The sequence below is a fragment of the Engystomops pustulosus genome, chromosome 6 (genome assembly GCF_040894005.1).
Source record: "Engystomops pustulosus chromosome 6, aEngPut4.maternal, whole genome shotgun sequence".
Classification (NCBI taxonomy): Eukaryota; Metazoa; Chordata; class Amphibia; order Anura; family Leptodactylidae; genus Engystomops; species Engystomops pustulosus.
In genome coordinates this window covers 178,179,349-178,194,881 of record NC_092416.1, presented here as the reverse complement: position 1 = coordinate 178,194,881, position 15,533 = coordinate 178,179,349, and the positions used below count along the sequence as shown (strand labels likewise).

The following is a 15,533-nucleotide window of genomic DNA, read 5'->3' as shown; positions in this document are numbered from 1 at the left end:
AGTATTAGTGGTGGCGGGATGCCTGCAGGGATGCCTGCAGAGGACATGCCCGTGCTTACCAAGGGTGATGCCACATCGGGTGTTTTTGGACCGGTTTTGGCTTTTTTAAAGCATGTTTCCCGTATGTTTAAAAACGCATCAGTTTTTACTGTTTAGTGCGCGTTTGGCGGCTTTGAACCTGCCTATCTATTAAGATAAATAGGTTCAAAGCAGCCAAAAGCATGATAAACTGTAAAAAACTGATGCGTTTTGAAAACACATGCTACAAAACGGCCCAAAAACGCCCTGTGTGGCATCACCCTAAGGGTGCCGAAACCCTCACACACCCAACTTGTGCACTTCTGGTTTTACGCACATCTAGATTATTTTACTCGTCTTTTGGTGGACAGTGTATATATATACACACACACACAGACACAACATATAGCACCAGCCTTCTAATACTTTTTTTTACACTCTATTATATTGTGAATTTTGTATATTGTATTTGGGGGGGGGGTTGTCCCGGATTATAAAACTTTTTAATATATAGCTGGGTCCATGAAAAAAAAAGAACTCATACTTACCTCTGCCCCCCGATCACTGTGTAAGAGTCCAAGCGGTAACGTGGCATTGGCTTGTTGTCTTCATAGGAATTATTGTGATGTGTTTAATTGACTTTATGTCTTTGCACAGCAATGAATGTAAATAAAACGGTTTTAAAGATCACGATTAAGTTTTTATTTTGCAGGAAAATTTTTTTTTAATTTATTTTATGCTGAATAAAAATGGTTGAAATGAAAAAAGATGGAAGGCGGTTCATGGACTGTTGTGGTTCCCCATGTTTTAATGGCAAATATGGGAGCGTGAAGATCAGTTGGTGGACCATCTCATGCGAGTTGGTACTTTAGCCACGTGGCTGCCCTTGATGGATCAAAGCCCGTGGACTTGTGACTGATCCATTCAAAAGTAGAGCGTGTCCAAGTCCCAACCATTTTTGATGCAAATCAGATGTGAAAAACGTCCATTGGTCAAGGAAAATTTGAAGAGTTAAAAAAAGTCAGTGGCATTTGGAGCACTAACGCAATTATACTGTATGTCAAATAGAGACTGGTTGTTATGTGTCCCACATCACCCTATGGTGGCTCTGCTTGGAGCTGGGTCAAAAAAACAAACATGAGCATCATTATTCTCATCTCTAGTGCTCCCACGGCATGGAGACTCATCAATAAAGCTGGGAAAGTACAACGTGGCTTCACTTGTGTTGCACTTAAGGTCCAGTGCATGCGCACTCATGTTTGACTGTACTTCTCGGACTGAACCACCACACAGAGGCCAGGAGCCTTGGACATGGCTTAGAATAAGTGCACCTTGGACTACACTCTTATAGGGCAATAGGCGACTCTAAACCACAGACAGGTCGTAATAGACACGAGTCCCATATTTCCCTGACTGGCCCCCATTTGAGGTGGTATTAATAGATTCTTTTGTGGGATTGGATATTTCATTTTCTGTTGACCAATTTCCTAACACCCATCACTAAATGCTAAAAAAATAAATAAGTGCCCCCTAGTGAATTTATTTTATCAATGTAATGTCCTGCTGGACGGGTCGTTACTAATTCTGCAGTTTGCACAATCTGAGCCGTCATCTACTGTCTGAATGTAACATTTACCTCTATATTGCATCATTCCCGCCACTGGAGTGTATTTATGTTATCTTTCAAATGTAACTATCCAGCAGCCACCAGGTTGGTCATTGGTCGGTGGCCTGGAATACCCCAGATCAGAAAGTCTATAAATTCTCTCTGTTGGGAAATCTAGGTTTCTTCTTTGGTCTTTTGTCTCTGTCATGTGAGCTCTGATCCTGGCCAACTTGGTCTCTATTTATAGCCGTCTGATACAGAGGTCAAGGCTGAGGTGCTATCAAATTCCTACCTCTTTGTGGAATCACCACATTCCGGATCCAACGTCTTGTGTGTGCCTGCAGAAAGGAAAGTCTACTGCCTGTTACCTGCAGTTTCGTTGGACTGTGTGCCATGAAAGAGACCAAGTTACAACTCAAGATTTCTGTCTACAAGTGTGATCCCTGGCTGCTGTCGCTAACAACACGGGACTCCCCTTCACCATCTCCCCGGGGTTCCGATTATATACACACACCGGGAGTGCCCCAGGGGGAACCCTTTGCTATATTTACAGCCACTCCATCTTCTTACATCTTTCTACTGGCCCTGGCGGGCGTGGGCGATGCCACCAGTGACAGACCTCTGGCATTAGGCCGCACTACAAGCCACTCAGATGCCAGGGAATCCAGATGCCCCCACACATAAGGTCATATCAACGATTAACATGACTTGAGGGATTTTGGCAGAAATAGAAGTCACACTTGTGGTTCACCCACAGACTTCCCACTTCTTGCTGTTTTATAGGAAGTTGTGGTGATCACTTCCTCTGTGGGCAGTCACAGGGTTTTGTAGAAGGGTCTGGTGATTTTGCTACCAGCGTCTATAGGATTGGCTTTAACTGGACATAGATTTTTCAGATGTAAAACAGATTGAGCTCCGACCTATAGAAGGGGATTTATGTAAAAATAACCCACAAAATTAGGTTTCAGATTTGTCATTAGATGAGGATGGGTCGTCTTTACTCCATACATCTGTGGTGACAGCGGCTCTAGTATCTTTATTTTGTCACCCAAAAACATCAGTGTTACATACATACACATACAAAATACCAAACCTATTTAATTTACTACATTATTAATATTGTTTTTTTTAAATCATTAAAAAAAATTAATTATTTTTAATAAATAAAATTAATTTTTAAATATTTTTTTTCAAAAATTAATGCTTATAGTATAACAAAAACCAAAAATAACACTTATACATAGTTATCAATTATCAATACTAGTTTCTTGCATTGGTTTCAACTTTATGCAATTTTACAAAAGGCATTTCTATGAAGAACAAGTCAAATTTACTTTACTGAAAATTAGGACCAATCTAGTTTGGGGACAGCTGTGTGGTGACCCTGCATTGGCATCACGTTTTGAAGATGTTATGGTCAGCCAATCTTTTCCATTGTGAAGGGCGAGTCTTCATCTTGTGGATCTCACGTTCCGGACTTGGTTCCTTGATATTTGTCAGTATCTTTTCAGAAGGAAGAAATTGTCTCTTATTGCCATCTACAGGTGACAAACAGAAGTCAATAGGAACCTTCAGTATCGGATTGGTCCTTCGTTCCGACAAACGTGCAAAAGGAGCTAATAGGAAAGATCATTGATGAACCCAAGATGACGGTCACTCTAGACGGACATAGGGAATATGAGAACAGGAGATATACAATGGGGCAGATTTACTTACCCGGACCGATCGCGATCCAGCGGCGCGTTCTCTGCGGTGGATTCGGGTCCGGACGGGATTCATCAAGGTAGTTCCTCTGCCGTCCACCAGGTGGCGCTGCTGCGCTGAAAAACATCTGAACGCACTCAACTTCACCGAGCCGGACCAAGTGAAGATAAGTGCGTCCCAAGCGACACTTTTATTGTTTTAAATGCGGCGTTTTTTCCGAATCTGTCGGGTTTTCGCTCAGCCACGCCCCCCCCCCATTTCCGTCGCGTGCATGCCGGCGTTGATGCGACACAATACGATCGCGTGCGCCAAAATCCCGGGGCAATACCGTATATACTCAAGTATAAGCCGACCAGGATATAAGCCGAGACCCCTAATTTTAACACAAAAAACTGGGAAAACCTATTGAAGCCGAGGGTGGGAAATGCATTGGTCACAGCCTCCCAGTATATAGCCTGCCAGCCCCCTGTAGTATATAGCCTGCCAGCCCCCTGTAGTATATAGCCTGCCAGCCCCCTGTAGTATATAGCCTGCCAGCCCCCTGTAGTATATAGCCTGCCAGCCCCCTGTAGTGTATAGCCTGCCAGCCCCCTGTAGTATATAGCCTGCCAGCCCCCTGTGGTATATAGCCTGCCAGCCCCTGTAGTATATAGCCTGCCAGCCCCTGTAGTATATAGCCTGCCAGCCCCCTGTGGTATATAGCCTGCCAGCCCCTGTAGTATATAGCCTGCCAGCCCCCTGTAGTATATAGCCATAGCCTGCCAGCCCCCTGTAGTGTATAGCCTGCCAGCCCCCTGTAGTATATAGCCTGCCAGCCCCCTGTGGTATATAGCCTGCCAGCCCCTGTGGTATATAGCCTGCCAGCCCCCTGTAGTATATAGCCTGCCAGCCCCCTGTAGTATATAGCCTGCCAGCCCCCTGTAGTGTATAGCCAGCCAGCCCCCTGTTGTATATAGCCTGCCAGCCCCCGGTGGTATATAGCCTGCCAGCTCCCTGTAGTATATAGCCTGCCAGCCCCCTGTAGTATATAGCCTGCCAGCCCCCTGTAGTATATAGCCTGCCAGCCCCCTGTAGTGTATAGCCAGCCAGCCCCCTGTGGTATATAGCCTGCCAGCCCCTGTGGTATATAGCCTGCCAGCCCCCTGTAGTATATAGCCTGCCAGCCCCCTGTAGTATATAGCCTGCCAGCCCCCTGTAGTATATATCCTGCCAGCCCCCTGTAGTATATAGCCTGCCAGCCCCCTGTAGTATATAGCCTGCCAGCCCCCTGTAGTATATAGCTTGCCAGCCCCCTGTAGTATATAGCCTGCCAGCCCCCTGTAGTATATAGCTTGCCAGCCCCCTGTGGTATATAGCCTGCCAGCCCCCTGTAGTATATAGCCTGCCAGCCCCCTGTAGTATATAGCCTGCCAGCCCCCTGTAGTATATAGCCTGCCAGCCCCCTGTAGTATATATCCTGCCAGCCCCCTGTAGTATATAGCCTGCCAGCCCCCTGTAGTATATAGCTTGCCATCCCCCTGTAGTATATAGCCTGCCAGCCCCCTGTAGTATATAGCCTGCCAGCCCCCTGTAGTATATAGCCTGCCAGCCCCCTGTAGTATATAGCCTGCCAGCCCCCTGTAGTATATAGCCAGCCAGCCCCCTGTAGTATATAGCCAGCCAGCCCCCTGTAGTATATAGTCACCAGCCCCCTGTAGTATATAGCCTGCCAGCCCCCTGTAGTATATAGCCAGCCAGCCCCCTGTAGTATATAGCCAGCCAGCCCCCTGTAGTATATAGTCACCAGCCCCCTGTGGTATATAGCCTGCCAGCCCCCTGTGGAAAATATGCTTCATGTGTATGCATCTGGCTTCAACAGACATTAGCTAACAAAAAAAAATACATAAAACCCAAGATACAAAAGTGAAAACGAAAGTAAGGACTGAGAGCTAACCTCTGCTGGGATAAGTCTGCCACCCTGTGGCCAAGAGTGAAAATACACTCCATTTTTGGCAAACATAAGCAACTTTTGCTTAAAGGAAATCTACCATTTGATTTGATGCATTATGAAGCAAACACACCTTGAGACTGCTGTAGCTACACTGATGCAGGAACATATCTTGTTTCATCTCTGTGCTGAGTGGTTTTGCTAAGAAAACAATTATAAAATAATGATAATGAGGTGGTCTTGTTTTCTGGCTTCTCCAGTGCTTCTCCTAGCACATTAGTTATTCACCGCTCCACAGGATGATGTAATCCTTGGGTTGTGCCTGAAGGCAGAATAATCAATTGCCGCACCAATTGCCCCAGCTGTTGTGTATGAGTGATCCAGCTCAGGTTGATTATGTCTTGACTAACCTCAATGTCTAAATGAAAGCTCAGTGCATAATGTGTTTCTGTAGGCATCCAGCCTGACCCAGCTTTCCCAAGGTCCTGAATGTTATAATAGTCTTTTCAGCAAAACCACTCAACCAAAATATGATCCTGCATCAATGTAGCTACAGCAGTCTCAAGGTATGTTTGCTTCATAATGCATCAAATCACATGGCAGGTTTTCTTTAAAGGACCATATAGAAAGATTTAAGGAAGAACCTCTTCCATATAAATGACTGGCATTATAATAAAGCTTAAAGGGGCATTCTCTCCTGGGCATTCACATTCAGTTTGATTAATCTGCCATATATATACATTTCTTCAATTAGATGTTATTAAAAATTTTTTACCTGTGTGAAGATAATTTCTCAAAAATGTAGTCATATGGTCCTTTAGAAACAAGACTGTGTCCTTGGATACGACCACCTCTGCTGGAGGGATTGCACAAAGAAACTAAAGGTTATTGTATATGAAATGTCTGGGAGTTGCTGCACGTCCCACAGCTTTCCTGTGGTAATGATGGCTGAATCCTGGTGGTCAGGCAGGACACGATAGAGCATGTGGGGGTGGTCGTATCCAAGGAAGCCATCTAATTTCTAAGGAACAACATGGCTACATTTATGAGAAATTATCTTCACAAAGGAACATTTTTTTAATAACATCTATGGCAAATGAATCAAATTATATGTGGATGCCCAAATGGGAATACCCCTTATTATAAGTAAACTTATCTGTGCTTCCATATATGGACAATCCCTTTAAATTTGAACAGTGACTTATAAGTAAGATGATCACTTGACATCCTGAAGCCTTGAACTCCATTGATGAGCTGTAGGGCTCTTTCACATTGGGGCTGTTTTTCACGTCCGTGGTTCAGTGAATTGCTCATTGGCATGTATTTTTATTTTCACTGATCCGTTTCACTGATGGTTTCGCTGATGAGAAACCAGGTGTTATGTTTTCATAGCAGTGTTTTTTTTGCTGATCTCTGAGCTATCCAGCATGATCTCCCTATAGCACCACCACTGGTGAATGGAGGTATTACACAGTTCTCACTGTTATTTTTGCTGTTCTTGCAGTGACACCCGACTTGGACATAAACCAAACACCAAGAGAAATACACAAAACATCTGGACAGTCCGCCACAATTTCCTGCTCGGTCAGAGATGACATTGATATAAAAGAAATGCAATTTTACCAGCGGGAGGAAAAACTTTTTAGTTTGATTGTACAATCAAGTGTGGATTCATTTACACTAAAGTTTTTGGGCAATTCTGAAAACTTCACCTGGATTACAGATGGAGAAGAATCGTATGTCTGTACGGAGAAGACAGGTAAGAACTGAAAGGAAATCTGCCATCAAAATCCATCAGGGACTCTTACATCTAGATCCAGGCACCGTGACTGTGGTAATCCATGGCCTTCTACAGTCAACTTTTAAAATTATGCTAATGAGCCAAAAGGGCTCTGGGGGGCGTTACCAGAATGTTTCCATTCCCCTTCCCACTGTGTGCTGAAACATCCTCTGCTGCAGTTAGATTACATCCAGCAAAGGGAGAAATGCTGACGGATCAGCGGAGTGTAACAGCCTGTGAAGCTACATTACAGAGGGGCTTCGGTAACACCAACCAGAGCCCTTCAGTAGATTCCCAATGATAGTGCTGTGTATGGGCCTTTAAAGGAAATCTACGAAGGAATTCTGGACCAGAACGACTCCTGTAATACATTTAGCGATCTAGTCAGGTGGACCAACACAAGTACATACTATGTCCCGGCATATATGAGCAATTTATTTTTGTAATTGACCATTTTAGAGAAAGATTGAGTTTTGTAAAGAATAAATTTGTAATTTCTCCTTTCTTTAGAAACGAATGGATTGAAGACTTCAGGTTTGTCATTAAATGGAGATTTTAAGGAATCTTGTATTTTATATTGTATGTTATTTTATTAAAAACCTTCATTCTGTATTAGGAAGACCTAAGGGATCCAACGAGATATACTGCCCCCCTCCGGAGAAGTCTAATACCACCATGTATCTAGTGAATGGCAGCCAGCAGATTGCATCAATGTGGATAAACGTCACGCGGCACCGCAGCCGCTTACAGATCTCCGGAACTATTCGGAATCTCGAAATAACACTAAATAATCTGCGAAACGACGACCAGGATTTCTATCAATGCAGAGGAACGGTAGGCGGCTTCCCAAATGAGTTAAGAGGAAACCTTACATTTCTTATCATAGTAAGTAAAATCTCTGTTTCTGTAAATTTTATAACGTTTCCCTTTTAAAATTTAAAATTATTATTTTTTTACATTTACTTTATAGCAGAGTATAATCCCCCTCGCTCTCACGTTTACATCGGCACCAAATGTGTATGTTTTTGCCAATATCGGAACAGGCAGTCATCAAGTTACCTACGGGATAGGTTCTATAGGTTTGGTCTGGAGTTACACCTACTAAATATACATCTTCCGACTGACATACAAAGTATATTTTGGTCCCAGTGACAATTTTATTTAGAACATTTTTGGCTCACGAAGCTTCCTAACGTGCTCTATACTTTATCTAACTGATCTGCACATTTTTGGCAGAGAGTGTGTCACGGGTGCTCCCAGGACCTAAGTCTAGGGTCGTGGACTCACCCATGCTCCAGCGCTCCCGCAGCTTCACCCGTTCCTGCTCCGGCTGTTGTCTTCGTGTGTCCCCATCTCCTAGGGTGTGCAAGCATCACCTCCCGAAGATTCAGAGGGCCAGCGCACCGTTGATTGGTGCCTGCCATTCCGAGGTCTCTCCCGGCACACCCCGCCAGATCTTTGTGCTTTATAGCCATTGGGAAAGCTTTTTCCTGATGCCCTTTGTTTACTCTGCAATTTCCTGTTGTGACCACGGTTCCGTTATTGACTCTGATTGTGTGCTGCCTGTCCTGACCTACCGCTACGTCCCCGACTGCGATCCTGTGCTGCCTGTCTTGACCTCCTGCCTGTCCCTGACTATGATCTTGCCTTACAATTCTGTACTACGCCTTGGCCGCCACCATAAACAGAGTCCGGCCTGCGGAGCGTCTTGGTGGTACCATGCCGCAAAAAGTCCAACTCGCTTGGCGGCGGGTGTGACACTTAGACTCCGGTCCTAGGTGTCGGTTTATGTCATCGTCCGCGGTGGTCCAGTGGATCCACTACCCCTGGTGCCTGACAGGTTACTGTGGGAGTAAAGGCTACTCCACACCTCAATAGCCTGTGCTGTCCCACCTCCTCCCGCATCCTCAGCGCCCTCCTTCAGGCCACCGGCTCCTTCGAGCTCTGTGCGTGCAGAGTATCCCCTGCTCAGTGCCGGTGGCATAGCACATGTGCAGCTATCGTAGCAGCGGTCAGCACTGATGGGCAGCTCTGCGTGTGCAGAGCTCAAAAAAGCAGGCCGCGTGAAGGAGGGCACTGAGGATGCGGAAGGAGGTCAGGCAGCATAGGCAATTGAAGCATGGAGTAGCCTGTGCTACCACAGCCCAGACCTGCTAGCCCACACCCCAGTAGCCTCCATTGACAATTTGCATATGAGTTGGATAAAGTTTATACCAGGTTAGGAAGTATAAAGGATTAGGGAAAGATAAATCAGGTCTTAGGATGTTAGTAGGAACCTACCTTAGGGTACATTCAGACAGCCGTCTGGGGGGATGTATATGCGGCCGCATATACGTCCCCATAGACGGCAATGGCGGCCCGACGGCTGTACACGTGTGTGCGGCAGTGCGCCGCTGTTCTCTATGTAGGGGTCACCTCCTCTCCAGCGTACAGCGATATGCCCGCCCGGCATATGGTTGTGTGAATGTACCCTACCTAGGTAGATTCATGATTGTAGGTTTCCTTTGAAGTGCTTGGGTGGGAAATATAACAAAAAACCCTATACTTCCCTATTATGTGTTACACAAGGGTAAACACACTATAGAGAAAGTCTATGTGACTGACCTGGGACTCCTGGAAAAATAAAAAGAGTCCAGGTTGGCTCCACCTCCCATTCAAATGTAAGTTGGGACCTGTATGCCGCTTCTTAAGTTTTGTTAAGCTCCTATTTGGTGGGAAAGTACTTTTCTGATATGGAATCCCCATCCAAGCTACAGTGATACATTATCATGGATTTGTTCAATAACATTTTGTCTTTCTTAGAATCATGGAGTTAGCAGTTTTGTTGGTCATTTGGGATTGACGTTTGTCGTGGCATTGGCCTCTTGTTTGGTTACATTTTATTAGATCTGGTGAGTATATATACTTGTTATAATGCATTTGAGCTATTTTCCCTGTTGTCATATGTTCAGGGTTGGACTGTGGAACCTTAGGCCCTCCTACTGCCAAGTGGAAATATTACCCTGCGTGTTCCTTATCTCCTAAAAGCAACCATGAAGATTTTGATTTCATCCAGACATTGTTAACATGCTAAAAAAAAACACATTTTATTGTGACTTTTCTAAAAAAAAAAAAAAAAAGTTTTTAGTGTTTTAAGGTAAGGGAAAATATGTCTAGTCAGTTGAGAACACATGCAGCATAGCCACCAACTGCAGCTCTGTTAAAGACTGTAACAGGAATCCTGTCACGTAAACTAACCCATACTAACTAAACATATCTTTGAAAACGGCAATTATAAAGCAGCACAACTATCCCTATATCGTTCTGCTCCATGCCTGAAAAGTTCGACTGTCCATTTGTATATTTTATTCAACATTGTTGCAATAGGCCAAGTTTAAGTCTCATCTTCGTCTTTTCTCTGAGCTGTCTCATCGGCCTAGCTGAAGAGAATTCCTGTGGGAGGGTGAGCTCATTTCTCTTTAGCCATTGTCTCTCTCAATCCCCTCAGGAATTATCTTCCGCAGTCACACAGCCAGCATATGTGAATGAGTTAGTAGAGCTGCGTTTACTTGGCTTTAGAGATGTTAAGCCTGTTAATCAGGAAGCTGCATATGCATAAATACGCCTACATGGTGAGTCAACTTTATAAACAGATGCTGGAATTTTTAAGGCATGGAGAGGAACAATATAGGGATAGTTATATTGCAGTATAATAGTTATTTTCAAAGATATGTTTATTTAGGGTGGGTTAGTTTGCAATTAGTTTTTGCTAATGAACCTGAGGGGCTACCCTCTGATTTTGCTTTACAGGTTGTTACATTGTCTCGGCCTCCGCGCTGCTCACTCAGCACTGAGAATACAGCTGTCAGTGTTCCCTGCACAAGGGTTGAGGAAGCAGAAGGGAGACGAGACAGTCTGTAATGCCTGATCATATGCCCCTTACATGGACCTGAAGCAGCGCATGCCCCTTACATGGACCTGAAGAAGCGCATGCCCCTTACATGGACCTGAAGCAGAGCATGCCCCTTACATGGACCTGAAGCAGAGCATGCCCCTTACATGGACCTGAAGCAGAGCATGCCCCTTACATGGACCTGAAGCAGAGCATGCCCCTTACATGGACCTGAAGCAGAGCATGCCCCTTACATGGACCTGAAGCAGAGCACGCCCCGTACATGGACCTGAAGCAGAGCACGCCCCTTACATGGACCTGAAGCAGAGCACGCCCCTTACATGGACCTGAAGCAGCGCATGCCCCTTACATGTACCTGAAGAAGCGCATGCCCCTTACATGGACCTGAAGCAGAGCATGCCCCTTACATGGACCTGAAGCAGAGCATGCCCCTTACATGGACCTGAAGCAGAGCATGCCCCTTACATGGACCTGAAGCAGAGCACGCCCCTTACATGGACCTGAAGCAGAGCACGCCCCTTACATGGACCTGAAGCAGAGCATGCCCCTTACATGGACCTGAAGCAGAGCACGCCCCGTACATGGACCTGAAGCAGAGCAAGCCCCTTACATGGACCTGAAGCAGAGCAAGCCCCTTACATGGACCTGAAGCAGCGCATGCCCCTTACATGTACCTGAAGAAGCGCATGCCCCTTACATGGACCTGAAGCAGAGCATGCCCCTTACATGGACCTGAAGCAGAGCATGCCCCTTACATGGACCTGAAGCAGAGCATGCCCCTTACATGGACCTGAAGCAGAGCATGCCCCTTACATGGACCTGAAGAAGCGCATGCCCCTTACATGGACCTGAAGCAGAGCATGCCCCTTACATGGACCTGAAGCAGAGCATGCCCCTTACATGGACCGGAAGCAGCGCACGCCCCTTACATGGACCTGAAGCAGAGCACGCCCCTTACATGGACCTGAAGCAGAGCATGCCCCTTACATGGACCTGAAGCAGAGCATGCCCCTTACATGGACCTGAAGCAGAGCAAGCCCCTTACATGGACCTGAAGCAGAGCATGCCCCTTACATGGACCTGAAGCAGAGCAAGCCCCTTACATGGACCTGAAGCAGAGCATGCCCCTTACATGGACCTGAAGCAGAGCAAGCCCCTTACATGGACCTGAAGCAGAGCAAGCCCCTTACATGGACCTGAAGCAGAGCATGCCCCTTACATGGACCTGAAGCAGAGCATGCCCCTTACATGGACCTGAAGCAGAGCAGGCCCCTTACATGGACCTGAAGCAGAGCATGCCCCTTACATGGACCTGAAGCAGAGCATGCCCCTTACATGGACCTGAAGCAGCGCACGGCCCTTACATGGACCTGAAGCAGAGCATGCCCCTTACATGGACCTGAAGCAGAGCATTCCCCCTTACATGGACCTGAAGCAGCGCATGCCCCTTACATGGACCGGAAGCAGCGCACGCCCCTTACATGGACCGGAAGCAGCGCACGCCCCTTACATGGACCTGAAGCAGCGCACGCCCCTTACATGGACCTGAAGCAGAGCAGGCTCTATACAGTCTCATTACTGATGTATCAACCTGTGACAAAAATGTAGCAATAAGAGGAAAAAAGTAGAAGTAGATTACGGGACGTAATTTTACATGACATGATAAAAAATACATTCCTCTTAAACCTCCTTGGTTCAGAATTAGGGTCTTCAGGGTGGTAAAGTCACAGTCCAATCTACAAAAGAATAAAAATACACGTATTTAACAGTTACATTTTATTTAGTTCTATTTTAATGCAATTACCATGTCTACCACTGGAGGGCGCTGTTATGGAATTATTTCAACACTCATATTCAAGGTCAATTTTCAAGTTGCTGCTTCCCGCAGAGATAGTGACAGGGGTCAGTGAGAAGGGTCCAGGTAATGAAGCCAACAGTAGGGGGCACTACAGTTCTTAATACATAAATACTGTATAACAAGTTATTTTTCTTTCTCTAATCTTTTTAGATCCTGCAATATCAAAATATCTGAGCCAAAAAAATATGAAGGAATCCGAAGGAAACTTCTGCATCAATTAAAAGCCTGAAATGTAATTTTTTAAGTAGAATGGAGGAAATTAAAATATTTACTAACTTCTTTTTTACTATGTGACAGGGTACAAATAAGGAAGTAAAAATATTTTTTTTTTTCTTTTTTTTACTACTTATTTACTTGTTTACTATAATTTTAACTATTGGAATTTTTTTTGTGTTTTATGTCTGTTTCATATTGGCTTTTAAAATCATGAAATGTAAAGGAATTGTTTTGTTTCCAACTTTTAAATATTTTTTTTACTACTTTTCTAACTAATATATTGGGACCTTAGGTTTGATGAACTGTAATTTCAATACTATTTCTGTTCCCCCTGTGAAGGATTTGGTTGTTCTTGACCTTTTGTTCTTATTAAAAGAAATTTACCATCAAAATCCATCATAATAAACCAGCAGCACTTACTCATAGATCCAGGCACCGGGACTGTGGTAAGATATGTTATCCATGGCCTTCTAACTTCTAGAAGCAACTTTTAAAATTATGCTAATAAGTCTGAAGGGATCCTGGAGATTCACAGGTTGTTACACTGTGCAGGAGCACTTCCCCTTCTTCTGTGTGCTGAAACTTTCTCTGCTGCAGTGAGATTACATCAGGTAGAGGGAGGCTGGAAGTGCTGAGGGAAGAGGGGAAGACCGTGTAACAGCCTGTGAAGCTAGCATAATTAGAAAAGTTGATCTATGCGTAAGTAGTCCTCGTTTATCATGGATAGATTTTGATGGTAGATTTTCTATAATGTGGCTATAAAAGTTTTTTTTTTTTTTTTTTATGCTAAATTTTGAGTTAATTTATTAACATCTGTAGGTGAACACTGGAAAAAAAATAAATTAACCTTAATTTATTTTTCAAAAAGGTACGTCATCTATATTTATTTGATTTTTTTTAAATTGTTCAATAAAAAATTTTTTTAAAAATTTATTTTCATTTGACAATTCTTTTTTTACTGCTGTTTCAATGCATCTATTTAGAATTTTCTATATTGCACACAATGCCATTGGCTGAGTACAGGTCACATGGTTCCCTCCAGGTATTCTTATATATCTTTATATCTTCTATCATGTCATAACATATTGGGGGTCATTTACTAAGGACCCGAATCGTTTTTTTTTCGACGAGTTTCCCGAATTTTTCCGATTTGCGCCAAATTGCCCCGGGTTTTTTGCGCACGCGATCGGATTGTGGCGCTTCGCCGACGACAAGCAGGCAACGGAAATAGGGGGTGTGGCCGTCTGAAAACCGACGGATTCGGTAAAAAATTGCAGTATTTAAAAAAAAAAAAAGTGTCGCTTGACACGCACTTACCTGCACCAAGAAATAGAAGGTGAACTCCGGTGAACTCCAGCGGACCTCGGCGCAGCAGCGACACCTAGTGGATATCGGCGCACGGACCTTAGTGAATCCTGGCCGGACCCGAATCAGCGTCGGAGAACCCGCCGCTGGATCGCGACTGAACCAGGTAAGTAAATCTGCCCTAATGTATTATAGTAACACTACTCACAGTGATAGACACCAGGGAGAGGAGAGTCAGGATGAACAGTTGCACGCTCACACTCAGGTTAGAACCTGCAAAACAAAAGCAAGTCACATCAATACAAAATCAGTCTTCAGAATATCCTGCAGAGGACTTTAAGGGTCAATAGATCTTGTATTTACTAAAATGCCATGCCCAGTGATCAGCGGCCCAGTTGGCCCTTCTGGGAACGGCTGCCTTAACCCCTGAGCTCCTGTGCAGAGCTGCACACACACTCCAAGATGGCTGCCGACCACGTGGGCCTCCTGCCGGGAGACGGGCTGGATGGTCACCAGCAACTACCTACAAGTGGCACCCGGTTTTCACCAGAGCCAGCCACACAGCAGGTTGGACTTGCTTCGGCGGGGTACCACCAGGTCTCTCCACAGGCGTCGGCGGCCAAGGCGAAGTACAGAATCGTCAGGCAGGAGGTCAGAACAGGTGGCACAGGATCGGAGTCAGGAGCAAGGCAAAAGGTCAAGGCATGCAGCGGAGGATCGGAGTCAGGAACGGAATTTATCAGGGCAGGCGGCCAGTCAGCAGCAATTATCGGCGCACTGGCCCCTTAAATGTTACTGAGCCACCGTGCGTGTGCCCTAGGAGACGGGTACGTGAACGCTGGAGTGCGGCGAAGGTGAGTGAGACTGCAGGCTGGCTCCGGGGGCACAGGGAGGCACACTGGTGCACTGCGAGTCGCAGGAGCACCCGTGACAAATACCTGACAAAGAGGGGGATAATAATTACTGTATACACTCGAGTATAAGCCGACCCAAGTATAAGCCAAGGCCCCTAATTTTACCACAAAACCTGGTAAAACCTATATATATTTTTTTACTCGAGTATAAGCCGAGTTTGGGTTTTCAGCACATTTTTTGTGCTGAAAAACTAGGCTTATACTCGAGTATATATGGTAATCATTTATATTTCCTGTTCACTATAGCCATCCATAAGGACGTCCAACTGTGTTACATACGTTACCAAAATAAGCCATAATTACCTTCATTAAC

At 45.0% G+C, this 15,533-nt stretch overlaps 1 protein-coding gene across 1 annotated transcript; it reads left to right on the top strand.

The window, feature by feature from the left end:
* The first annotated feature begins 767 nt into the window (after positions 1 to 767).
* LOC140065226 (uncharacterized) lies at positions 768 to 13,849 on the top strand. The gene is made up of 6 exons (XM_072112828.1): positions 768 to 855; positions 6,760 to 7,014; positions 7,546 to 7,569; positions 7,652 to 7,920; positions 9,838 to 9,926; positions 12,936 to 13,849. Exons 1-5 carry the CDS (start codon positions 768 to 770, stop codon positions 9,919 to 9,921), a joined length of 720 nt encoding a protein of 239 aa, XP_071968929.1. The 3' UTR covers positions 9,922 to 9,926; positions 12,936 to 13,849.
* Positions 13,850 to 15,533: the final 1,684 nt, after the last annotated feature.